The 27,852-nt window shown below is 34.0% G+C and overlaps 3 protein-coding genes across 3 annotated transcripts; 1 reads left to right on the top strand and 2 right to left on the bottom strand.

The window, feature by feature from the left end:
- The first annotated feature begins 3,195 nt into the window (after nucleotides 1-3,195).
- LOC132562740 (glycoprotein-N-acetylgalactosamine 3-beta-galactosyltransferase 1-like) lies at nucleotides 3,196-6,437 on the top strand. Its single transcript, XM_060227499.1, has 4 exons — nucleotides 3,196-3,221; nucleotides 4,152-4,357; nucleotides 4,844-5,520; nucleotides 6,318-6,437. Exons 1-4 carry the CDS (start codon nucleotides 3,196-3,198, stop codon nucleotides 6,435-6,437), a joined length of 1,029 nt encoding a protein of 342 aa, XP_060083482.1.
- A 2,221-nt stretch (nucleotides 6,438-8,658) lies between these two features.
- LOC132562734 (uncharacterized) lies at nucleotides 8,659-18,945 on the bottom strand. Its single transcript, XM_060227490.1, has 4 exons — nucleotides 18,894-18,945; nucleotides 11,900-12,378; nucleotides 10,426-10,604; nucleotides 8,659-8,776 (listed from the first exon to the last, which is right to left on the bottom strand). The coding sequence occupies exons 1-4, from the start codon at nucleotides 18,943-18,945 to the stop codon at nucleotides 8,659-8,661; spliced, it is 828 nt and encodes a 275-aa protein (XP_060083473.1).
- A 4,761-nt stretch (nucleotides 18,946-23,706) lies between these two features.
- On the bottom strand, nucleotides 23,707-25,179 carry LOC132562738 (WAG22 antigen-like). Its single transcript, XM_060227497.1, has 2 exons — nucleotides 25,106-25,179; nucleotides 23,707-24,308 (listed from the first exon to the last, which is right to left on the bottom strand). Exons 1-2 carry the CDS (start codon nucleotides 25,155-25,157, stop codon nucleotides 23,809-23,811), a joined length of 552 nt encoding a protein of 183 aa, XP_060083480.1. The 5' UTR covers nucleotides 25,158-25,179; the 3' UTR covers nucleotides 23,707-23,808.
- Nucleotides 25,180-27,852: the final 2,673 nt, after the last annotated feature.

The raw sequence follows: 27,852 nt of genomic DNA, 5'->3' as shown, positions 1-27,852 counted from the left end.
AGCATTCAAATTCTGAATGTCTAATGTCTAATGTCGAGCTGGCACAACATTCAAATTCTGAATGTCTAATGTCTAATGTCCTGTTGGCACAACATTCAAATTCTGAATGGCTAATGTCTAATGTCGAGCTGGCACAACATTCAAATTCTGAATGTCTAATGTCTAATGTCGAGCTGGCACAACATTCAAATTCTGAATGTTGAATGTCTAATGTCTAGCTGGCACAACATTCAAATTCTGAATGTTGAATGTCTAATGTCGAGCTGGCACAACATTCAAATTCTGAATGTTGAATGTCTAATGTCGAGCTGGCACAACATTCAAATTCTGAATGTCTAATGTCTAATGTCCTGTTGGCACAACATTCAAATTCTGAATGGCTAATGTCTAATGTCGAGCTGGCACAACATTCAAATTCTGAATGTCTAATGTCTAATGTCGAGCTGGCACAACATTCAAATTCTGAATGTTGAATGTCTAATGTCTAGCTGGCACAACATTCAAATTCTGAATGTCTAATGTCTAATGTCGAGCTGGCACAACATTCAAATTCTGAATGTTGAATGTCTAATGTCGAGCTGGCACAACATTCAAATTCTGAATGTCTAATGTCTAATGTCGAGCTGGCACAACATTCGAATTCTGAATGTTGAATGTCGAGCTGGCACAACATTCAAATTCTAAATGTCTAATGTCTAATGTCGAGCTGGCACAACATTCAAATTCTGAATGTCTAATGTCTAATGTCGAGCTGGCACAACATTCAAATTCTGAATGTCTAATGTCAAATGTCGAGCTGGCACAACATTCAAATTCTGAATGTCTAATGTCTAATGTCGAGCTGGCACAACATTCAAATTCTGAATGTCTAATGTCTAATGTCGAGCTGGCAAAACATTCAAATTCTGAATGTTGAATGTCTAATGTCTAGCTGGCACAACATTCAAATTCTGAATGTCTAATGTCTAATGTCGAGCTGGCACAACATTCAAATTCTGAATGTCTAATGTCGAATGTCGTATGTTGAGCTAACTTCACACAGCTTTAACAAAGTATTCTATGGTGATCAGGTCACTCTTATCTTACATGGTGCGTATGTCTATCTCAACAAAAGCAAATATCACCAGTTTCGAAGGGCAGCATGTGGAGGGGAGAATAAAAACGCAACTATTAAAAGTCCATGTCCATTGTGCCGTCTGATGGGTATGTTTTAGACACAATTGGTCCTTATCACGGCATTGTAAATGATGCATCCATATCTCAACCCATTTTTGAGAAATTCGACTTCTTGAAATCTTGACTGCAAGTAAATGGCAATATGATTTTGGATCGTAGTTTCAGGGACGTCTTAGATCTTCTTGCTGAGCTGGGATTTGATGCTAAAATGCCGTCTTTTTACCAACTGGAAAATCACATTTGCCAATTGCGATCGCTGTTGCACCAAAACACAATGAGTTGTGGAGTCCTTGCATAGACGTTTAAAGAAGTGGATACTTGATCAACTTCCATCAAATTACTTCACTAAGATCATTGGCAAGCTAGTTCGCGATGTAACTAGTTTAGTTTTTAGTTTAAACATATTTTATTGTCATACTGGAATGTCAAACAGATTGGTCAGTAAGATATACAAATAGTCACATGATTAAACATTAGGATGTGAAATATGAGAGTAGACAATTCATCATGTTTAGTAATACATATATCTTAATTCACCATAGATTACACTTTACGAGAGAGAGAGAGGGTGGGGGGAGAGGAAGATACTACAGCCTTCACATAGTCAGTCATTTTTAAACATTAGGATGTGAAATTATGAGAGAGAGAATTCATCTATATTGTCATGTTCTACAGTCTATATTGTCATGTTCTACAGTCTATATTGTCATGTTCTACAGTCTATATTGTCAATGTCTACAGTATATATTGTCATGTTCTACAGTCTATATTGTCAATGTCTACAGTCTATATTGTCATGTTCTACAGTCTATATTGTCAATGTCTAGATTGTCATGTTCTAGTCTATATTGTCATGTTCTTCTATATTGTCAGCCTTCTACAATCTATATTTTCAAATTATATATATTAATAAGATATTGTCAATGTTTACAGAGTATATTGTCAATATTTATATATTGTCATGTCTACAGTATATTGTCATGTTCTACAGTCTATATCTGTTTAGTTCATTTAGGAAATTATCATATAAAGGACAAGTAAAAAAGAAATTATAAGAATCTTCATTATCCAAAGATACAGATAAATAGCAACATATCACTAAAGAAATATAACCTGTATATATATATATCAATTGTCATCACGATATTGAGTCAATATAATATAAAAATATCAATATTGTCAAGAAACAAATGTATGTCTACAATTGTATGTTCAATTATTGGCACGTCCTATATTGTCTTTCTACAGTCTATATTAAACAAGACATCTATGATTCATAGTCTATATTGTCATGTTCTACAGTCTATATTGTCATGTTCTACAGTCTATATTGTCATGTTCTACAGTCTATATTGTCATGTTCTACAGTCTATATTGTCATGTTCTACAGTCTATATTTTCATGTTCTACAGTCTATATTGTCAATGTCTACAGTCTATATTGTCATGTTCTACAGTCTATATTGTCAATGTCTACAGTCTATATTGTCATGTTCTACAGTCTATATTGTCATGTTCTACAGTCTATATTGTCATGTTCTACAGTCTATATTGTCATGTTCTACAGTCTATATTGTCAATGTCTACAGTCTGTATTGTCATGTTCTACAGTCTATATTGTCATGTTCTTCAGTCTATATTGTCATGTTCTACAGTCTATATTGTCATGTTATACAGTCTATATTGTCATGTTCTACAGTCTATATTGTCAGTGTCTGCAGTCTATGTTTCACTGTTTTTAGGTCTATATTGTCATGAAAGTTAAGGCCGTCAAAATCCCAGTTCATTGATAGACAATGCATAAATATATCTGCTATTCTTTATGTGAAACATTTACAAAGCATTGACGGTAAACAGTGAGATGTGGCTGACATTCGATTATACTCTAGAAAATGGCATTATCTAACCCTCAAGGTATTCTATCATATTGTTATAGAAAATAATTGAAACTTCAGCTCGAGGCATTGTTGCCACCTTGTACTGGCATGTTTGTCACACGTAGACATGCCGTGGACGAAGAATGGCACGGAACGGAATTGAAAAACAGTGAGATTTATTTGTTTATTTATTTATTTATCCACATTTCTGCTGTATGCCGATTTCGATCATCATTATCTATGTGGTTGTGGTAACATCAATGGTTTCAATGACAAAATATGTTCTCGTGGTTTATTTACATGGTTGTGTTAAAGAGATAGTGGCGGAGACACAATGTTATGCACAGGTGATAGTCACACATTCTTACGGAAATTCTCTACAATTGTTTTAATCCCTTTCTGACATGAATTTCGTCGCCGGAACACAAATCGTAGAGGTACCGCCTAGATATAATAAGGGTCACGAGGGGAAAACACGTCATTGCTTTACTTTAGCTTGTCATATTACTGTGTTTTGTGCCATGGATAACTTTTTTTTGTAATTAGACTTCAGCAGTGTCTGTCGTCATAGGAGACTTTGATTATGTGAACTCCATACTTGTCACATATTGAATATAAGTCTATATACCAAATCTCGCAAACTCCCCTCCAGGACCTTGTGAAGAAAATAAAACAGCTCTCACATATCGTTTTAAGAGCTGCTGTGGTTAGCTATAGCATATCACGTGACTAGGCAAAAGACTATTATACGCTCTACGGGGTCATTATCTTACCAACTAGTAAACTACAGCTGTGATGAAAGCCCCACTGATATTTACTTATTCTACAATAAAATCTAGACGAATCCAGGTATGTCACAACAATGGATTATTGCATAAATCAAAACCAACAGACTTAAGTGTGACACCAGGTGTAGTATTATAAAGAAAATTATCGATTTTGTACTATTCATATTGGATTTTAAAGCGTAACACCGTTAATCACCTATTGACTGAGATCATGATTCAGTGTATTACAGAAATGTGAACCAGAGTTTTAAGTCACTCACGGATTGCCCTATTACTTATTTTTCATAAACAATGAAATTTTGTACTTATAGGTTCATGACTGGGCTATGTTTTGGTATCATTGTTTACTACTTCTTGATTCCATCTCTCCATGACATCCGGAAACACTCTCGACAAGACGAAGGGAACATGCGCAGTAACGAAAGGAATGTATTAGTCAAGAAAAAGTATCCCAAAGATGATGAATTCAATGATATGGAATTTAAAAACCTTGACGAGGACAAGGGTCATCACCACGGTATGATTTTTAGTAATGTTGTCTTCCATGTCATTTTGCACCATGCTGTGCTAGCACCCACTTTAATGGGCCTATATATTACGGTCTCTAGTGAGATATGTTACAGTCAGAGCAGATGTTATATAGAAGGGGATACATTAATATTGCTTATAAACAAAATTTAATGTCAGTTCTAAAATCATCGTTATGCTTTAAACCATTAACCTGCTGATGCAAATTACAACTCTGCAATATTCAGACTAGATCATAGTATGAACAGCAATATCAGCGCCAATATAATAAAGTTATCGGAATTTCTGAAGCAATATCAATATTAATTTTTCTGTTTGTTTCAGTCAATGTTTAAACTAAATCGTTCGTAAAAAGCATTTTTCATTATATGTCTATGTATATATAGAGGATTCATGGAATTATTTTTTAATCTGAGTAAGAGATATTGTCGTTCGTTTCAATAAAGAATACTGAAGTGCTGATGTTTTCTTGTAGATATTTCAATCGTCGCAGATAAGCTGAAGGAAGAAATTACAGTATTGTGTGTGATCATGGCAAAAACAGCTGACATTCCAAAGAAATCAACAGCAATCCACAAGACATGGGCAAAGCGATGCACACAAGTAGTGTATCTCGCCCATAATGTCACCTCATCCTACGAATTGCCTGTTATTTCAATTACATCGCCAGAAAAGTTATCTTTCTATCGAGAAAAAATCAAAACCGTTCTTAGTTTAATAATGCGCAACTATATTAAACAGTTTGACTGGTTTCTCATAGCCACTGACGAGACGTATGTTATCATGGAGAATCTGCGTTACTTTCTGTCCAGTAAAAACCCAAGCTCTCCGGTACTGTACGGTCGGGTAAACCCTCTGAAAGATGTTACTTTTAAAAAGCCATATTTTCCAAGGCAGTTTAACATGGAAAATATGGGATTTGTGATGAGCAAAGGTGCAATAGAACGTGTGTCTGCCATCGACTATACAAAAATATCTTGTGGCGAGACTATAACCGGAGATGCCTATACAGATCTATGTATGAGTGTTGTTGGAGTCACAGCTGGATCGACTAAGGATTCAGATGGACGGGAAAGGTTCAACTGCGTACCTCCAGAACACCTGGATACTATGTATTTCCCAGAGAATCAGGAAGTAGGATCGACAGGCAAAGTAAATATTATATTAATGGTCTTTCTTTATCTCATGAAACAACACCAGGGAAAATTAAGTATCTTTACTTTAGTTCAATATGGATATATTTCTTGTACAGATAAAGATAAGCAGAAAAGCTTATCATACATTAATAACTGGAAGTTAATCCTTCGAATTTGGTTAATAACACATACAGTTTACAGACTTCGAATAAGTGATATGGTTATGATGTAAATTTCGTATGCTTGGTTGAAGGACCAAGAATGATATTTTGGCTGTAAGAAAGCCTAATACACAAAACAATACCCTTGTCACGTGTACACGTATTGACCAGTCAGATCACTTGTTTCATAATTGTCTGGTACTTTACTTATTGCAAATCATATACGTATTCAACAGGACTGAGAAGGAAACATACACATTTACTTTTCTCACTTCATCAGATACCTCAGAATCTTACAAATGTTTTTATTTTTCTTTCTTTATGCAAAATAGGTTAAAAATCAAGATAAAAAAAAATTCTTATTAAATACACCCTTTTTCGGTAATACACATAAAACCACACCTCAAAGTAAAACACATCAATCAACTCCGATGGGAAACGCACGTTCACGATTTATCCTGGTCATATCAGATTGCCACAGTAATGATAGTTAATAGTTAATACACTAATTCAATACACTGATTCAAGTGGTCTTGGTAACGCAACCTTTTCATTTGAAATCAAATTTCATCAAAAGTAATTTCTTTTTAATGTGCATTCTGGAATAGAATGAGCTAATTAATGATAATCATATTTCTGACTTGTTTTGCAGGTAACCGTAAGTGACTATGCTATATCGTTTTGTATGGTGAATGCCCCTAAACAGCTCGGACTAGAATACCACACTTATCACCTTCACGCCTACGGAGTGGACAAACTACACATGTACTGAAAACAATACAAACAACCAGTGGTAAAGATGGGAGACTAATTCCCTAAGTTTCAGTCTGATCTATGACATCTCAGGAAAGGTGTCCCGAACTAAGGATAGAAAAGTAGACTTTATCTACGTCACATGGAACATAATATATAAGTAGATTACATATGAGTGACGATTTTGCCATTTTATGCGAATTAATATTAAAAATTTATAACGATGTCAAGAAAAAGTTTGTAGATTTTAATCTAAAAGTCTGTAAATAAATAAGAAAAGAACACCTATTCATAATTCCCCTATACATGGAATCCTGTAAATTTTGGTGTGTTCTCTGGATATGGTCTTTGGTATGGTAATACTCTTTGAGGAGTCATACCAAACGAATGAAATTAAATCAAATATCTAAATGTACTGTAACTGGTGCAACAAAGTTTACAAGTATTGATCAATTATCTTATGAAGCAGGACGGACCAGATCTTTTGACAAAATAGAAAAGTTCTTCAGTTTCATAAAATGTTTCTTATCTTCTCTACCATAACATAGCATGTTGTTAACTTTTACAAAACAAACCCCTATACCTTTCCTTCTCCCTGTTTAACTGTATACCTGCCTCCATCATCTATAAACTATCCCTCTACTTTTCCCTTCAAATAAATCATATCTCCGTCCTTCCTCTCGTTTAAATTCGTTCTATGTTATATTAATTGTTAAAATCTATCATATATACATTGTCTAGCTATAAGAGTATAGCTTATTTATTTAGATTTACGTAAGTGTCTTAGACAAAAGTTTCTATTTTTCTTCTCTGCCGTTTTTGTATTATCTAAATTATATATAAAATATTTGAATTGAAGAAAGTTTAAACTTCATTTGCTTTTAATTGCCAGACAACCCAACAGGTTCAATATGTAATTTGTACGTTTGTAAAAAGAAGGCGAAACTCCGCTTATTTGGTTCTTTAACGATAGTTAATTTTAAACTTGTGATAAAGCTATAAGTTTTCTAGCTTAATATATTATTATTAGACCCTGCCATGTCCGTAACCCATTGTAATACACTGATCTGGACGGCTCCTTTTCACCGTCAAGGAAAAACCACAGGAATCAAGAATCACATGACCAAATTGCAGGACGCAACGAATGCATTTATTTGTTAAATATATGAATAAAAGAAGTCTTCACATGAAAATTTAGTATAATTTTCCACTATCCTCAATACTCCAGGGGTTACGATCATTTTCGCTCTCTGCACACCCGGAACATGTCATGGCAATATTGAAGGAACAGGCGATGTAATTTGATTGGTTCCAGGAGAAAAAACAGACCAATCACAGGCTTATACGCACAATTATAAAGAAACGACAATAAACTTCAAAGTCATGACAACATACCGTTATGTAACCTCGGATTCATTTGGTATGTATCAAATGACAAACTGGTCTTTTTCGCCTTGTCCACAAGGTATCGCATGTGAAACCTTCAATTTTGCCATGACATGTTCAAGGGATGGGGAGAGCGAAATGGATGGTAACTGCTGGAGTATCGGGGATGATTATGCATATATTTTAAATGTTTCCGTTTACTTCATACAATTAAATGTAAATATCCTATGGGCCGATTGATCGACATTGCGCTGTGGTTCACGACGTTGTAAGATCTATCAGATTATATATTAGTACTACGATTCTATCCTTTATTTGATCATACATTGCACTTATTGTATTTGTATGTTCCATTGTAATATATCAATATATATTCTGAACTGAAACTCAATGGTACGGTCTTCTCCAAAAATAATAGACGTATTTTTTTCTGTTGGATAAATACATCTTAGCGTTTATAAAGTAGAATATCATTTCTGTAGAACAAATACAATATGTAGATATGAAATCACAAAGCATCGTATGTATGAGATAATTAACCAGGTTGGAGCAGCTGAAAATAAGAATTCCTTTCCTTTGCACAAATATCAATGGAATTAGAAACGATAACACACTTCTTTTAATGCAGAACAACCATTCACACAATTGAAAACGAATCTTAAGTGAGATATATCACTAATAGTACACACCTGCGTGATAGCCTTACACATAGGCAGTACATGTACATTCAACATTACTCACTCATACAAATTATTCACTTTACGTTTCCCAAAAAACACTATTATCTGAAATAAACCATCCACTCAGTATATTTAATTTCGCCTTCGGTGGGTAGATAAGTCTAGGAAATACAATTATGCAGTTCTTGTTGAATTTCCTGTTCCTATTTGGAATGCACGCATAGGCACTGGCGCTCCCGTCCTCTGACGGCTCCTCAGGTTCCTTCTCATTGTTGGGCGCCTACCTGTGGAGCTAAACAGAAGAAAAGTATCCAAATTATATAGGTTTTCGTTTTTACCATTGACTATCACCTAACAAGTCTGTTCTATCACGTAATATAACTGTGTAATAGATTAAGTTAAACGGATGTGTAATATAACTAGTCGTTTCTGACATGTAATACACCCTGTATTAATTATACTTTTAAAGATGTGTAATATAACTAGTCGTTTCTTCTGTCACACAAACAGATGTGTGTAATATAAAATGGATAGAGATTTATCGCATTACTGTCGCCTAAAATTCTGGTTTGTCACTCGCGAAAACGGTATATAGGTTGGTTTGGTTTTATTTTTGCTAAACGTTCTATCAACAGTTATTTTAGGTCTACAATCATATGTATGAAGGATGAGTGCAAAATTACGATGCGCCAAAGGTGGAAAAAGATACAAAAAATACCAACACGTCAATTTAATTATATTCCAAACTCAAAGTCAATAAAACTAAGGTAAAATTTGAACAAAAGAAATATTTAGGCGGGGAAAAAGTGCAAGGAGAGTAAGACAAGGTGTTCAGGAAGAGAAATTGTTTTCTGCTTCATCGAGATGACACCCATAATGTAAATCTTGATAAATCCAAGTAAATAATGTCAGTTCTCAACGCTTATCATACAGCATGATGGAAACGTGCACATGTTTATTGTAGGAAACACCGGGATAAGTAGCTTATGTAGAAAAGTTTGTCGTATTTCCAGTCAATAAATGTCTTGTTTTTGAAAGACAATAAGTCCTCAATATAAATGAAAGTGAAACGACTTTGTAAAGTCTTTGTAACCATGTTTTGATACGTTCTTCGATAAGCTCTTCAGCCTCGTATGAGAACGAAAACAAATCAGCCAACAGAGGGCAGAGTAAGTATTTTTAATGAAACACGCTTCAGTATATTTCACGACCATAGCTTTGTACCACCATCGACCCTTCCTAGAAAAGAAAGCTCTCGTAACAAGAGAGCGAAGGCGTTCATTCAGTTCAAAATGGGGTATGGTGATGTAAAGGGTGGAAAAAATCAAATGTTCATATAGAAGAAATGTTGTAGTTGAAGGTGTTGAAGTTTGGTTAAAAGCTCTTTGGATTTCTTAAAATTCGACATACTATTAATTCCACTTCTTTGGTAAACAATGTCATATTTTTGCTAACAATGTTAAAAAGTACGTTTGGTTGAACAGCTATACGTTGTTTACATAGATTATTGTAAAGTTTAGAAATCCATTATAAAGTTGTTGAAAACTTAGTAACATTACTTACACTTTAATCAGTACTCTGCTGAATGCGTACTACATGTTTTATTTTTATTGATTGTGTTTGCGATCCAAATAGGAATTTAATGCGAAAGATTTTATTTTGCACATACTTATTCTTCTTTCCGTGAGTTATGTTCTAAATTTAAAAATTAAAAACAATTATCTGAGAGATAATGTATGGATTGAAAGTATAATGGCTACAAGACTTTCCTTCCAATCTTGATATAGCGTCTGTAACTTCCACATCTATATTTTAACATTCGTGTCGATTATCATTAACCTGTTGTGGCTTCATGATTTCAAAGTTTTGAATTCATAGCGTCACTGGTGAACACTGGTCGTAGTCTTCCAACCAAATAGAGCAATATGCTATTTAACCTACCCCATGGAATTGAAGTTCGGATTCATTGCTCCCATCATAATTTGAAACGGACATTTTGGACAATCTGGACATACAAAGAAAGTCTCTGGTTTGTATGTTATTATTGGACTTTCACAAGGAACACGGAATGGACATCTCTGTGGTGGACATATCTGCCTAGCCAGAACGGCGCTTACTCCCTACAAAAGAAAAATGCATCATAAATAGTCTTAACTTAATGTTGCGCAGTTTTTACCACCCGATCCGATGAAAAAGTTCAATTCAAATGATTGGCAAAGTTCTATAACAGTTAAAGAAAATACATTTTTAAAGAAGATCCTACAAACTCAAAAAGTAGACGAGGCTTTTTTTTTTAATAGTTAGCATATCGGTTTTATTAAATTGAGAAACTACAGACACATTTTCAGTATAGATTTAGTTTTGAAGTCGACTTGTTGTCGAGTTTAAGAATATAATTCCTTACTTAAGTTTTCTTAACTATCAGATATGTGTTTACCTATATCTACTCCTAAATCAATATTGATGTTCAAAGCATTGTTCGCAACCGTAAAGAGAAAATTATATACGCCAAACCAAACGGTTCTTTGTCTCGTGTTTAATGTATACAATATATCCATTAATGCAACTGATACACAATCCACTATAGTTCCTGTTATAATTCCAAAATTATGCACATTATTTCTATGGATTAAATTGTCGTATTGGGAGGGTGAAGTATATTTCCTTTATGGTTGAACGAGAAGAGAAAAGCATACCCTGATAGTTCATGTCGCCACGAAGCACTCTGCTTCTTAGTACGACGTTTTTCAACCAAATATATACTATTCATTTGTTTAAAACATATAGTACAGTATAAACCGCATTGTTAGAAAAATATATATAAAGGAACTGTTACCTGGATGCAGAAATATGTTTCCCAATGAGGGAGAAATGCAAACATTGGGCGTATTAAAACTTTTAAAAACATTTGGAGCAAGACAAACATAATCGCTGAACACTTCGGTACAATAATGTTTAGCTTGTGTGAAATTGTTATTTCTGATTAAAAAGGGGGTTTCAGGAATTCAGGAATTTCAGGCTCTTCATGCAATGTGAAAATAAAAGTGTCTATTCTTCTTTATAGAAATTGTAAATCAAACAAGATTCTCGTATGATTGTAAAAGACAACACATAAATGTAAACCGAGTACTAATCGGTAACATTGTATTGATGTATTGTTTGTGATAACACAACTAACTTTTAAACTATCATACTCATCATTTATAAAAGAGCTATTACTATTTGTTTATTTTTCAGTATTTAATTAATACACCGGTTCAGTGTATATCATACGTGACGTTTTGTATTTTATTACCGATATCTATGTAATTTTTCTCGATCGAGTAAATAACAAAAATATAAAATCAATAACATATTTAACGGGATAGGATAAAGCTCGTAGATATAACTTTTTGGGCTCAAACATTATACTTACAACTCCGTCTCTTGTCAAGTCCATCAACTGATTTGGAGAAAGGTTTGGGTTAAGAACCCTGGTATTACCTCGCCCCAACGCACCCATAACCCCGATCCTCTGTAGTGTATCAGAGCTTGGGGAGCCTCCTGAATTGGAAAGCATCATCATGGACATGATATCATTTATATTGGGACCTCTACTGACTGGCGCCGGAGGCATCTGCATCCCCCTTCCGGCGGAAGTGTTATTTAAACCGTTTGATGACTGTGATTGGTCAAACATGCTGCCAGTCCCTGATGCTCCGTTCATCATCATGTTCATCATTGCCATATCGTTGAAGGATGACGACCGTTCCCCACTAGATGTTGGATTCATCATGGCAGACATCAAAAGAGGGTTAACCGGTCCAGACCCTTGTCCTCCTCCATTCATCATAGCCATCGCCATAGTCGGATTTGCCATCAGTTGTTCAAGCATCGGAGGAAGCTGGGCATATGCTGTGGATAAATACATATAGCTTAATCATAAAACCGAATAGCTCAACTCTTTAAAAGTGTCTCAATGATGCAGGATATGGCAAGCATTGAACATTGTGTCATCTAATCCTGTTCCTTAGCATAGTACTCTCTGACTACATCTACCAACAATGACATCACTGGCTGGATACTTCAGGTATGGCAACAGGCCTTTTCTAAGGTGATATCGGGATGTACCTAGGTCGCTGTTTAATCACATTACCACTACCATATAATGCTTGGTGTCTGCAACGTCAGAAGTTCAAGTTAGCATGTCAATGATAAAACGACAGGAACTTTCAGAAATTCTTCATCATTTCAGTTATATGTCGTCTAAGTTTTACAAGATGCAACAGAAACAAAGCTACGACGCTTGAGAACATTGAAGTGCTTGTCTTGATTGATCAAAAAGCTTCAGTTAACTATGACGAAAATTTTGTTATTTACACTGCGTTTTCAAAATATAGCCATGTACAAAAGCTGACATATCATCATAGTAACCCACATTGACTATGATGTAAATGTACACCATCTTTCTTTATTTTACAACAATAGCGAAAAAAAAATCATTTAATTCAGCCTCTATTCATCACCCTTGTTGTCCCGGAATGAATCACACGAGGAATCTTATTGTAGACGGAGACCGGATTACAAAGGAAAAACCCACATGGTCTGAATGTCCCTATATCTTGTCGTTCGTTCCGAGAATTGAACCCCGGACACCCAGGTGAAAAATGACAACGAATGGTAATTTATTCTGTTTTTTCTTTATATTAATATCCACTGAGAAAATAAAATGTAATGATAAAGTATTCAGGGACACTGGGGTCTAAAGAAGATGATTGATGAAACAGTACCCTGCCTATAGACTACAAATTCGTTTTCAGTTTCTTAGTTTGGCAAAAGAATCTATAGTAATATCAGCCCTGTGATTCGTCTAATGTGTCTCCAGGGAGTCACCTATCACAATACAAATTAAAATCCGGTTTGTTAACTTGTTCTAAATATAAGCTTTTCTGACTCAATGATTATAATACAATAACATCAGAATCGGTTAAAGCGAAATCGAATGAATGTAATGACTACAAAATGAGGCATTTTCGGGGAGAAAAATTCTAGAAATTTAGAATATTGTACAAAAGAAACACAAGTGAAAATGTCATTTTATATTTGATATATCCTATCATCGTACCAAATTGAAACAGTGTAAGTTATCAGTTTGAGGATTTGTGGACTAATTTATATGTACCATGTACATAATTAACCGATTAACGTTGAACATATAATAGACATGGAACTGTTATTTACCGATGATGATCACATATCATTATACAGTTCAAAATTGGCATTCATACTGTAGTCTGATAGCAACCTGAAATTAAGATAGAGCTTTAGATGAAACAAGGGGGAAACGTAAAAATGTCAGCATCAAGATGTTTTTTTTTTTTTTTTTTTTAACAGACGTATTACCGTTCCTTTCTAAGCCAGGAAAATAGCAAAATAACGAATAATGCATCTATGATGCATAAACTGACATCGACATGGACATGGGGAACCTATTAAGGAATATTGCTCATATATTGACACGTTTCTAAATCGTCGGCATCTAAAGACACATTATAATGTTAATAATATGTTTTCGATAAGAAAATATGTTTTTTTCACAACTGCTTTCAAAGTAAGTGTTGTATGGATGTTAGCATATTGCCGTACCATTCAATGTAAGACATTCATACACAAATGTTACAAGCATCGACGTAACAAAAGGGTCTAGAACTGGTAGCATTGTTTCTGAGAGTATGCTTTATATATGTAACTGTTAAGTCTGTAGTGCCTTAATGAACCTTTTCTGGTTCGGGATATAAGCCTGAAGGGACAGGTACATATTGCATTATTAATAGGCCGCATGTCACTTTAGTACTATGGCGACAGTTACCTGGTGCACCAAGCAATACTTATTGTACAAAATGATATCTGTTCTGTGTATGATGTGGTCGTGTGAAACTGGTCAAAAGTTCGTGCCATTTGTTCGGGACATGATGGGAGTTGATTGATTGACAGTTGCCAGTGGTAACAAAGATCGTCAACACAGCCATTCCATGTGTGGTCAGATATTGTAAGAACATTGTATAGTATCGTAAACTACAAGTATGCTATTTCCTGTATAGAAACGCGACATTGTGTTTACACCTTCACAAACCGCATTAGGCTAAACTTTGTATCTGTGGTCTAATAGGATCGCCGTGAACATAAATTATCGAGCTGTTTTACTATAAGGGCAGAGTATGCAAGATTCTGGTTACAGCAAACCCTCGGGGACTCAAAGTCCACCAGTAGCGTCCAAAACTTATACAGGAGTATCAAAGTTGATCATGTGATACAATCGGCAACATAAAAGGGGATGTAACGTGACACTTTGAACAATATATGTCAATACCTCTTATCTATCTGATATAATTAAATAGTGGTTAATGATATCTTTTGTGTATCTTTTGTGTGCATGTTATTTGAAATGCAAATTATACGTCATGAACGCTTAAATAAAATTCGTAAGTTTGACAAACAGAAAGTACAGCACAGAGATAGGAATTCACAGAACTTATAAAAGAAACAATTAGTGATGGCACACTAAATTTAATGTTATCACAACACTTTCTCTGATTTCACGTAAAAATATTTATGTTCTCCATCAACAAAAAACAAAACCATCTCGGCTGGTTTGGTTAAGAAGAAATAACAAAATGTCATTTTCGATAATTTTCATTAATTTAAATGACGAGTGTATGCCATGGACTTGACAACAACATTGTTTACGAAAATGTATGAAAACATTTTACATTATATGTAGTAAACAAAATATGGCGTCTACCAAAAAAACCTTAAAAACATATAAACAATAAGATATACATACTGTATTACCAATAAACAAAAGTGTCGCCGAGAAATAACCAAAATAAAATGTTTATTAGCAAACGAAACATACGAAGAATCGATGTAGACATTGAAATGCTTGGTTGGAGAATGGGAAGGATGGAGAGTGAGTGTAAAATGATCACCTTGAGAAAATCTTTTCAATTTTTTCTTTGTTTTGGTCATGTGATATCTAGAACAATTTTGGTTGACACATTACTTTCTTAGTTTAATTCGTTAAAAAAAACTACCTGCGACCAACATGAATTAATTTCATGGCGGTTACTTGATAGGTAAACAACATAAGAGAAACATATAACACATGTCAAATTTAATTGATTTAATATAAAACACGACAGTTATATACAAAACAATGTATTTATCTGCGATGGAATTTAGATATATTCTTGAATTCGTCTTTTAAATAGTCAATATATTGATTAATTAGTTCTATTTTATATTGCTTGTCATAATTGTTGAAGTATAAATGTCACAGATTGAAAACATTGAAGAAGGAAAATTAAATCAGTAATGCGCATGTCTACTTATTATGATAACAAAAGAAAGACCAGAGGGCATTGTCGCGGTGACAAACCCGGTGCGACCAGTAATTTCACTTATTGTAGCTCTGAATTAAGTCTTAATCTAAAGGACATGACATAGGATTTTTCTGTTATACAATTCAACATGTAATGATACTGAACTAATTCAATGAGCTTATATATTCAAATATTCGCGGTATAATTCACGGTTATGATATCAAATTTAATTCGCTGTTTAACAACAACCTTACATTGGCAACGTTCTGTACTGGTTTATCCAATGAAAAGTCAGATTATTTTTATGGTCACTTTGTTTTAGTTACATTTGTCCGTAGTATTCATTTGTAATGTTAATACTGGTGGTTGATTTATAGGTTTAACGTTCGCTTTCACTGACGTAATCGGTGTCCAGTGGACGTGAGGCCTGCGTACCCGCCTATGATTGAGACATAAGCCTTGAGTGTTAGGTAGAGCTTCATGGTTGGGTTATTTCAATGAGCCGACTACACCGTCCGTAAATGGGTCGAAGACCTTTCGGCGATGTCATATATTTTCAGACAAACTGCGTATAATGATAACACGTGTTTTCACATGTTTTTGTCCATGCGACCAATACAATGACGTCACGTCATACAGCCTTGTACAATAAATGGGGTCAAACGAGTGTCACCTGTCATATTCCAATGACTTTATGCATCCACATAGTCACTGACTACCATCGACCAAGACCGACCGTATTAGAAGCAAATCAAATTCATTAAACAAACTAAGGAATCACCGACAATGTAATAACAGCTATTGTACACCATATTACTGTCTCTACCTTAATATTCCCGTTGGTCACAAATCTCATACCCGACAGATTTTGACTATGAAATCATAATCAAATATCATATATCGTATTTTTTGTTAATGAAGTGATCCTTTCAAAAAGCAAAAACAAAAAATTCAAGAATGAAATGTGCATGTTTTCTTCTTTTAATTAACTGCTGTGTTGTCTAAACTTTAATTTATTGAACATATACAACGTTTATTTTGCAGTCGAACCTTCTAAAGACAAAGTTTCACTTATCCTGTATTAAAGCTAAAATATTCAAACCTGTGAAAATAATACAAATGAAATCGGCGACATTCGTGCTGGATTACTCATTGATCTGTCAATGCACTTAATCCTCAGATGACTTAATGACTTAATATCAATAGACTTGTTATTGTTATCACCAATGAATGTGTAACAGTATTGCTACGTTGTTATCATCCCGGTGACATAACGTGTGCCAAATAGCTGTTTAGGGTTAAAACAGTATCACATAACCACTGGGTGTGTAACTGTAACACTCCATCGTTTGAAAAAATACATTTAGTTTTTCTATCTTAAATATAATATATGTACTTTTACTTATTTAACTTTTATTGTTTATCTTAATACGTATAGACATATAAGGTTTTCAATTTGTATTACTTATATCACTATAATGCATCTACATCCTGCTGTTTGATGATGATATTATAGGTATTTGACATTGCATCACGTATTGACATTGCATCACGTATTGACATTGCATCACGTATTGACATTGCATCACGTATTGACATTGCATCACGTATTTAACTCTGTATTAAACATTGTATCATTTACTAATTATATACATTACATGACATGCAATGTGTTGCTGTATTTACAACATATGCGATTATTTATGGACAAAACTGCTTATGTACATATCGTGAACACTACTGTTTATGTACATATCGTGAACACTACTGTTTATGTATATCTTGTACACTACTGTTGAAGTACCTATTGTGTACACTACTGTTTATGTACATATCGTGTACACTACTGTTTATGTACATATCGTGAACACTACTGTTTATGTACATATCGTGTACACTACTGTTTATGTACATATCGTGAACACTACTGTTTATGTACATATCGTGAACACTACTGTTTATGTACATATTGTGTACACTACTGTTTATGTACATATCGTATATACTACTGTTTATGTCATGTCGTGTACACTACTGTTTATGTACATATCGTGTACACTACTGTTTATGTATATCGTGTACATCACTGTTAATGTATATCGTGTACACTACTGTTTATGTAAAATACATGCTAAACTCTCTATTTATCTATTTATTTTATTATTGGGCTCATGAATCTCGAAGTCAGGATTTTCCCTTTTATTTCGACATATTTGTACTTTCCTCGGTTGCTTCCAAGGTTTAAATCGCTTACCATTATTTTTCCTACAACAAACATTGACAGTTTTTTAATACGCTAAGCGCAATGATTTCATTTTCCACATTAACATTCCTTGTCTAGATAGCCACATGCCCGTTTCCCAAACTTATGATGTTTGCATGTCGCAGTTAGTTCGATATTCAAGGAAATTCAAAACACTGATTTTTCCTCAAAACACTGATTTAGGGAGATATGACGAAGGTAATGAGAAGGTTTAAATGACCATCATAATGACTAATTGTACTACTTATATGATGTCTTTACACTGTAAGCAATAAATATGACATTATACCAGTAGTGCTACTTCTAAATTATACAAAACAAATACAATTGAAAAACATATTGTAATGCAAATTAAGAGTTAGATCAATAGAACCAAAGAATTTATTAAACTGCGTCATGCAACTGTTCGTCTAGGAAGACGAAGCCTTTCAAATATAAATGCTATTTTTACTAGCAATTGCTTAACGCCAAATCATCATACAGAAAATCGTTAATAAGTCTATTTCAAACAATGTCAGGTGTTTAAAAGAAAATGCTGTTAAAACATCAAGTTTTGACAATCTTAATTATCAAAAGTGTTTTGACTTTGAATTTGACCATTTTCCATCATCATGCTGGAAAACCGTAGATTTCTAACTTGGTCCATTAGAATTATTTATACAAAACATTTGTAAGTTTAATTGGTACCTAACATGTTCTTATGGAGTTTATCATTTGGTCTTAATTCAATTGATTCTCTCCGGACTAATTGTATTTAAAACAAAACCATTAGTTAAAAATCTTACCTGCCAACGCACATCCGAAAATTATGGCAACGCATGTTGATAATCTTCCCATCTTTTAAAGTTCCTGTTCCTTAAGACTTCTGTTCCAAAGGCAGGAATATTTGAGCTCCTTATGTACGTCAACCAAAATGCATTGATTCAATATTCATAGATGGCTGTGTCAAAGGTCAAAGTGGATTGGATATCACCGATGATTAAGCGATAACAAATGTCAGAAAAGAAAATGTGTATATATAGTGCCTTTGCGCTTATGAATTATTTCTGACAGCTAACGAAATAGCAATTGTTTACGACTTATTTACAGCAGCGATGAGTTTTACCTTCTCTAGCGGCAATGCAAACCATATTATGTAGTATATGTTTTAATACTTCATTCAAGCGACATTTTTTCTTATTTAAGTTGTTCTTATAATCAAATTCACCATTTAAAATATATTTCAAACCATGTATCAAGTACGATGTATTATTTAATAATTATTCTAAATTTATTAATTTATTTATTTGATTCACTTTATCTATCTACCTACTTTATTTACTTAATTTATTATTTTTAGATAGTATAAATGTGTATCAATATTCGATATTTTAACACACGATACAATATAGAACCAACTAAGTGAGGTAACAAGGTCATACAGCTGTTTTGTCTTCCTATGTCTCATCAATCATCGTCCAGGACATTGCACATTCTACACAAACGAGGAGGGAGGCAGTGTCTGATCTTACTTTTGTTTTCGAGAATAAATTATTTTCTTTTACAGTCCGTTTATGTTATCAAATATATCAAGCGACCAATCCACTTACACGTGTTTATTTAAGGGTGTACTCCTCTGAGAAACAAAAGCAAACCCAGTATTAAACTTTCAAAATTTATAATTGTGGTGAGTGTTTGAGAGGATTTAATGCGAAAAATCAATACATTGTTTCATTTCTCTTCCCTACATATGCATCCAGATATGTGTAACACGCATAAGAACGTACACATAAATTATCGTCTTTCGCTGATAATGCAAAAGTTCCATTTTACTTAAAGAGCTTAAACCTGCAGAGCAGCCAAAAATCAAAATCTTGGAAAAAAATAACCTAAATCCTGTTTTTGACTATCCTATAGTATTTTTACTGTTTAAAAGTGTAGTTCACTAGCAGAATATCTTGAAAACGTCATATAACGGATTCTTTACAGCTCTTAAGTACAACTATAGATATAAGTATATATTTTTTTTCTATATTGTGATAAAAAAAGACATTATGGTTTCATTTGTTACGTATCTGCATAAAATAATAACCTCCTTGAATAAAACATTAAAGTAAGAATGGCCAAATAAGACCTTGAATATTTTGTTTGAAACGTGAAAATATTATGGTTATGGTTAGTCTCCTCGCATGTAACAGAACTACGTACCTTTGAAAGTGGATTGTCTTCAAACTGAAATGACTTATGTTGTATGGTTTTTTTTTCAAGTTTGTGGTAAATTATGAGAATGATCCTAAAAATGCCTTTGTTAGATCTTTTTATGTTCCGGTAGGCGTATATTGGGCTAAAGTGTTATAAGATACCTTTTTTTTATCATAACACACATTCAAGATAATGGAAGTCATAACATTGGAGTTTGCTCGACCAGAATATCTGCAGCTTGTTTTAAACATCTATTAAAATATGAAAATGTAACTCCGTATTAAATTGCCGCCAACTCTACTGAATAAAGCTGAACCTTAAACTTTCATTTTGTATGTGCTTCACCAAAAGAAAAGGAAAAAAAATAAGAAATCACATATGTGGTAATTCAAATGTTGTTAGCGATATATGGTTATATTTTTGTAACGGGTTATGTAAATGTTGTTTGTCAAGGAGCAGGGACGCGACATGCAAGGATCCTATATACCACACAATTATTTACAGTGATACAAATATCGATGCTTCATATACTAACACATTGAGATTTAAAGCAGGAAAGGCTCTCACGAACAAGGAATCTTTCTCAGTAATCCTTAATGTTACTCTACCAACAAGTCACGCCTCCGTATATAGGGACGATCCGATTTATTTATGCTATATCACAATTACTGGGTCATAAATGTCCAGATACACGACAATGACGTATGTATTCTTATTGATACGGAACTTTATGTATTCTACAAATAATTGTATTTACGAAGGAAATTAAAACATAAAGCTTCATTGATTTAATTTCACTTTGACCATCATTTCTCATTTATTACAACTTAGTGCCTTGTTTGTATGTATAATGAATCATCGAAATCGGTGCCTCGTGAGATATAGCGGGTTTATAAGGATGCCCTGGCCTGTAGCAACCTTGCAAGTTATGAATTATTGTCCTGCAAAGAAAGCATAGTTTTGAGAGATCCTGTAAGCTAGCTAGCTTATAATCTCTACCATTATCTGACTCTATGGATATTTTTCATCCCGATTAACTCTATAGCTATCTAGCTTATAAAACACAGTTCTATTTATGAAAATTACGAAATATATTTAATTATTGGGTTGCTGCACCTCCCCGTCAAGATCTTTTCATTTGGTAGCTTTAGATTTTCCCCAGTCGTTTCATAGCTTTAACATTTAGGCCCTTAGCATCACTGACTAGTCCTGAAAGGACAAAACATTTGTATGTTGCAGTTCTATTCATTGTTTGGCTATACTGTATCTTATTCTAAATAATTACAAGGTGCCATTTAATTGTGTGTCTTTTTTACAATCTACAAGTCTCGAATGACAATTTGTGATGAAACCAAAGTGTGATATGAATAGGTGATTGTTAACTATGTCACGACGTTTGAGTTGCTGTTTCTTTATTCTTTAAAAGAAGATACATCTAATGACAGCTTACTATTAGTTGTGTACATTTTACATGTGTGTCCCAATAAGTTAAGCTAAAAAGGATTCAAACAAGAACATATATCATCCGCATATGCATAATTAAATACATAGAGTAGGAATATATATCGTTTGTGAATTGTCTATCAATAAAACAAATATGTAACACAGGCTACTTGATAGCTTTAATTATAAACATCTTTTTATCATTGCATTATTTTCAGACTACTGTCTACAACAAAGGGTTGCAAGAGAGATCTTATTGAGAAATACATTTCAATGCGCGATATAAAGTTGTATTTGATCGATGCTTCTGAATATGACTTGTGGTTCCTTTGTTGTTTACCTTGTTCTCATATGGGAACGTGATATTACTTACCTGGATTCCTCTGCGAAATCAACAATTACAAACATTGTATATATTACCGCCAGTTGGTGAACTACCATACTGCAACTCTGTTTCGATTTAGTCTTCAGATAACTAGTTTATAAAATATGTATCATTGATCGGTCCGATCTGAACGTTCTCTTCTCATTAGAATTCTGCGATCTTCTTGATGACACTAACCATTCCGGAAAACCTTGGTCTTTTATTGTTTTATTCTTTTCAGGAGACGCTATGTAAATCGTTCGTTTGTTCTTAGTTTGCCATGAATATGATTTTGAATTACATTAATATAATATTCCCTTAATATGTCGGTAATTTTTGTAGACTATTTTGAGTAAACAGGCTGATAAACCGCATACCACTACGATCTTTCCGGATATATCTCTGTTGGTTGATGTTTTGTGAACATGCTGATTACTAAATATTTGTACCTCCCGCCTTCATGACAATGTCTTTAAATTGAACTTTGTGCAAATAGCCGATAACTTCCTGGGAAATAAGATTAACTGTGATAAAATGTCTAACAAATTAAACAGCTGATCGATACAATCATAGCTTTCTGTATTGCACATTTTAAGCTAAGCATTTCCTTCTCTATTAATTTTTCAGATTATTGACTAATGATAAACAAAACATTGTGATCCTGACCACGTTTTCTATGCAGTTTATGTATGTATATAGGCAACAGTTCGCTCATCCTTGTACATTATCTTCCGATTTAGCTTTAGTTGAAGTAGTAGTTAAAAAGAATTTAATGTAATTGTTTGGCCTGTCGGTTGTTTCTTTCCAAATAAATTTCCGACGAACTGACAGTTAAATTACATCACTTTTGGCACTTTCTGCTCGTTGATGATAAGTTTAACGAGCGGTTAAGTTGTATAGCTGACGGCATGTCTGACGCATCAAATGATTTTTATTTTTTCCATTTTACTTATATTATTTTCTTTGTACATCCTATATGTCTTACCAGCTTGAAGGCTTACAAAACACACACAAGCTTCAAATCATTGTTTAAAATGAAATCTTTACCTGTTGTAGATAGTGTCAGTGTAACTTCCCATGTCGTGATTAGCTTATCGGCTGCCATATTAAGTACCTGTAGATCATTTAACACTAGGATAGCAAGCCAATATCATCTGCTATCATATTCCGCCAATAGATTTTTGTTTCTGCTTCAAACATTTACCCAATGTGTAAATACATCTAGTATCTATATCTGAAATCGTCAAACGATAAACCTTGGAAGCATATCAGTTTCATTATATGGAAAACAAATATTATTTTGTCAGCAAATTCCCATATTCCATTATGTGTATAATATGTCATTTGTCAGCAACTGTCATCTGGTTCTATATGATAATATTAAATATCAGCTCTGATATTGATACGACATCCCTTGACACAATTGTCAATCATATTGTCATTTATCATAATATGTCAAAGATATTCACTTTTTTCCCCGTCATTGTTTTTCAAACAAATGTCCGCTATTATATTGCAATCCGGCACTGCATTAACGGTAATTTATCATAATAAGCTTATCAAACTTCTGTAATGCGTTGTTGTTAAAAAAATACCTCAAAACACTAAAAAAAACTGTATACTTTTTATTTTCACAACAACAAACAGAGTTGATTTGTTTCAAATATATTTACAACAAAATAATTTAATAATTTAGAAAATAGACCAAATGATTATCCGGATGTTGCTGTACGTGCCGCTGCACCTCCTACTCGATTGGCTCCAGCTGCTGGCCTGCCCATTGCCCTTCCTGCTGGGGCCATCATCCTTCCCATGCCTCCTATGCCTCCCATACCTCCCATCATACCGGCGAGACCTCCCATACCAGGCATCATCATTGTCATCATTGGGTTCATCTCACCACTTGCAGCAGCCAGCATCATGGGATTGAGACCTCCCATCAAACCTGACGAGCCCATCATACCTCCCATGCCTCCCATGCCTGCCATACCTGCCATACCGGCCATACCTGCCATACCTCCAGACTCCATCATATCGAAAATAGCAGCCTGCATAAGCAAGTTGCTTAAATTGTTTCCAGATCCGCCGGATGTATTTCCGCTTCCGGAAGAGGAACTGCCTGACGGTTGTTGGTTGTTTTGTTGCATCATACTCATCATGAATAAGGGATTACTCATCAACTGTTCCATCGCATTAGCCATTTGACAATGAGCTGTAAGTAAATTAAACGTCCTTAATGAGTTACATCTTCGCATTTTATTGGATCTTAAAATCATGTAGACTTCACAAATATTCTTTTCACGAATTTCGCGCTTAATGCCATCTATAGTTATTGGCACATGGTACAAAAGTACATGAAATTATCCCCAATCGTGTATAAACAAATGACCTTTGTAATGCATATGAATAAATGATAGTAAGGAATAATATGAAATCTAACTGAAGCTTTGTAATAATCATAGTTAGTCTAGTGTTGTAAAACACAGACGCAGTAGAAAAGAGATATACAAGTAATACAATTCTATTCCCAGTAAACGCAAGTGTGCACAAGTTTCATGGCTGGTTTGAAGTTTATAGCACAGGATGCGCATATTTTTATTTATAGCACAGATATTTTTATAGCAGCGAGACATAACAGACATTACACAATCTGTCACCGGTTATTTCATCGTGTCCTTTTCTAATGCTTGTTTTGCTTTAAGTCTGATATAAACGCACCTTCCCATCTAGATTTTGACATTTCTTTCGATCAGTTTGGATTTTGCCTCCTAACTTTCAATATTTAAACTCTCAATATCACTGACGAGTCCTAGAAGGACGAAACCGCATCGCTTAAACCATTACATGGTAACATTTTATGTTTGGATATGTAACTACAAATGACGAAGACATGTCCCCAGTAATCTCTGAATATGCAAATTCCCTAATTCATTTATCTTTACTTAATGTCAGAAAATTAACTAAGATATAGAAGATATAAAAAAGAAAGTAAATAAAAAAGATACATACCAGTTTGAAGAGTGATTCCTAGAAGAACGAGTACAATAGCCGGCGTCCACATATTTGAGGTTTAATGAGGATGTCCAGGAAGGATGGGGTGGTAGTTGAGCTAGTACAGACAGGTAACAGCTGACCAGTCCGACAAAGTGCACTCATTTTATACTCGCCAAAACCATGAAAAGGTCAGAGGTCATTATCAATTCCACAAGGTTATATCTGACATGGTCTGTCAGTCTGACTGAGGGCACAGGAGCGGTTTGAGTAGAAGTAGAACTTGACAGGTCACACACAACATGTCTACGGTCATGAAATGTCATTGTTGCAAGATGCGTTTGTTGAAGATGTCCAGCGGCATTGTAAATCGTGTTTAGCAGAGACATCCATGTAAGGGATTAATTACTGTTGTCATGTTGAGCTGAAAATACAGCTTAATTAGTCGTACGATACCAAACCATTTCTCACAGTGGTGTAGAGGAGTGGCTGTATCATGTACAAATCCGATTAATCTAGTATAAAACTGTCTGGAATATAAAACTTTGGTGGTGGCAAGCTTTTCAACATGTTTATTCTGTAGTTAAAGTAAAAACGGAAGAAACAAATTTTACAGGGTCATCCACCAATCAAATTTCCGAAAGAATACCTCTATCTTTGTTGAAACAAAATTTCATTAGCAAAACATTGCAACATCGTTAACAATAAATATCAAAAGATTGCTTAAAAGACACTTTATCGAATTTTTTTCCAATGCAATTTAGAATAAGATACTGGATAGCCAAAAGATTGATGAGAGAATCATAATTCTGATGAGGTGGTGAACTAACCCCAAAATGCAACAAATGTCATGATTTTTGACATGAAATGATTTCAAGAGCACGTCAGGTATATGTGTACGAGCCATGTTGCTATCAGAATGAATTTAAGCTTTGCATCCAGTTTAAGCCAAACTCTGGAGACTTAAAATCCATCTGCAGTGTTTATCATTGCAATCTCCAAAACTCTGAAATCATACAGATTGGGATGTATTGATGAGATAGCTAAATGATGTCATACAATACATATTTTTAATTTTTGATTCTTCAAATATATATTCACTGTACATCAAAAGGGGGAAAGACGCTTACTATTCCGGAACACCTTATCATATTCGCCTTGTACTTTTTCAGTGTAAATCTGTCTTTTGTTCATATTGTCCCAGTTTTATTAAATTTGAGTTTGGATCATGATTTTGTTGAAATGTTGGTATTTTTTCTGAATTACGCAATTCTCTATCAGATTCGTCTGATTTGCTTATATTCGATTTTCTAGAACCATGATAAATAAATGCCTCACCAACATCTAAATTATTTCAATTTGATCGAAATATTAAAAGATGTTATTGTGAAATGAAAAACATCGATATAATCATAATATCCGGCTTTGAAACTCATTTGGTGAGGTGTTGGTTTTACACCGTTTTGGCATACAAGATACTTCGCCCCTCTTATTATCTGAATAGTTAAGTTTACTATCAAATTTCGAACTGTTCATGATTTGTTTTTAATTTTGGTTATGTTGGTTTTCATAAAACAATTAACTGACATAACCTCAATTTAGTTCTTTTCGTTAAAGTAGATTTATATGTTCATTATATATATATATATATATATATATATATATATATATATATATATATATATATAGATATATATATACCATATGATATGTCATGTCTAATGTCTTCGAAATGTATTCCTGCTTGAAATCCTGTAGTTGACATTCGAAAACTTATGTATATTCCAAATCTCGTTATTCATATTCGGAAACAAACGGAATAAACAATTGTTTTAAATAACCATTCGAGATGTATCCGATAGTGCGGTGTACGTGATATGACGTAGCCTTTAACTTGTGTGATTAGGTGATGAATTTTTTGCTACATAGCTTTTTAAGTGATCCATCATGGCAGTGATTAAACGTTCTTGATTTCTACTTAACATCATGATGTGATTTAATTTACCGAGAAAAGAAATAATAATAATAATTCTCGACGAAAGTTTGCATAAACATATACAAATAGATAGTTCAAAAATACAAAATATTTTCAGAACACGCACTGTTAATACTGATGTTACTCAAGTTTTCTTAAATACACCACTTATATATATATATATATATATCCTTGGTAAAAAAATTACCGCAATATACCGCTCGAATAGAGATAACTTCTCTTTAGCTCGATCGGATGAGCGCCAGAGGTCCCGGGTTAGAATCCTTACGGAGGCGGGCATTGAAATAAACTAAAGTAAATTGACCTCAGTACCATATGTGTGGTCACACGTATCACAAGATGTTAAATGAGTTTGTTTTTTTAAACAAAATTAATTTTCATATTCGTTGAAGGAAATAGAGATCGTTGTGTTCAGAGCAAGGCTGGATTACTGTCCCACCATACCGTTTCTCATTCTTCTGGAACAATCAAGAAGGTCCCTAGCTATAATCTTTTGATTTAAGTTATGTTTAATGTAGCAAATAAAAGCACAGTTTATATGTGCTTTTGAACATCCACAAAGAATTTTTACTACAGTTATGTGCTTTGAGAACGTAAACAGAATGATTCCTGAAGCAATAATGTGAAAAGGCACATGTTCTTTGGAGCTGTACCCAAAACTACCGGTAATTTTTTATGTGTTCAATTAAGATCTTCCAACATATTGTTGCCATACCTATGGGAACTCAAAGTACACCTCTGTTGGCTGATTTGTTTTCATATGAGGCAG

This window comes from Ylistrum balloti, unplaced genomic scaffold (assembly GCF_031769215.1).
Source record: "Ylistrum balloti isolate Yb309-2 unplaced genomic scaffold, AGI_CSIRO_Ybal_v1 Utg371496, whole genome shotgun sequence".
NCBI classification, from domain to species: domain Eukaryota; kingdom Metazoa; phylum Mollusca; class Bivalvia; order Pectinida; family Pectinidae; genus Ylistrum; species Ylistrum balloti.
Note: the sequence above shows the minus strand (reverse complement) of the source record. Positions and strands in the feature narration are given on the sequence as shown.

Coding starts and splice junctions, on each gene's coding strand:
- LOC132562740 (XM_060227499.1), top strand. CDS start 3,196: ATGGCACGGAACGGAATTGAAAAACA. Junction 3,222..4,151: donor CGGAACGGAATTGAAAAACA/GTGAGATTTATT, acceptor TTGTACTTATAG/GTTCATGACTGGGCTATGTT. Junction 5,521..6,317: donor AAGTAGGATCGACAGGCAAA/GTAAATATTATA, acceptor CTTGTTTTGCAG/GTAACCGTAAGTGACTATGC.
- LOC132562734 (XM_060227490.1), bottom strand. CDS start 18,945: ATGGGAAGATTATCAACATGCGTTGCCATAATTTTCGGATGTGCGTTG. Junction 12,379..18,893: donor TTTCGGATGTGCGTTGGCAG/GTAAGATTTTTA, acceptor ATTTATCCACAG/CATATGCCCAGCTTCCTCCG. Junction 10,605..11,899: donor ACTTGACAAGAGACGGAGTT/GTAAGTATAATG, acceptor TTTCTTTTGTAG/GGAGTAAGCGCCGTTCTGGC.
- LOC132562738 (XM_060227497.1), bottom strand. CDS start 25,157: ATGTGGACGCCGGCTATTGTACTCGTTCTTCTAGGAATCACTCTTCAA. Junction 24,309..25,105: donor AGGAATCACTCTTCAAACTG/GTATGTATCTTT, acceptor ATTTACTTACAG/CTCATTGTCAAATGGCTAAT.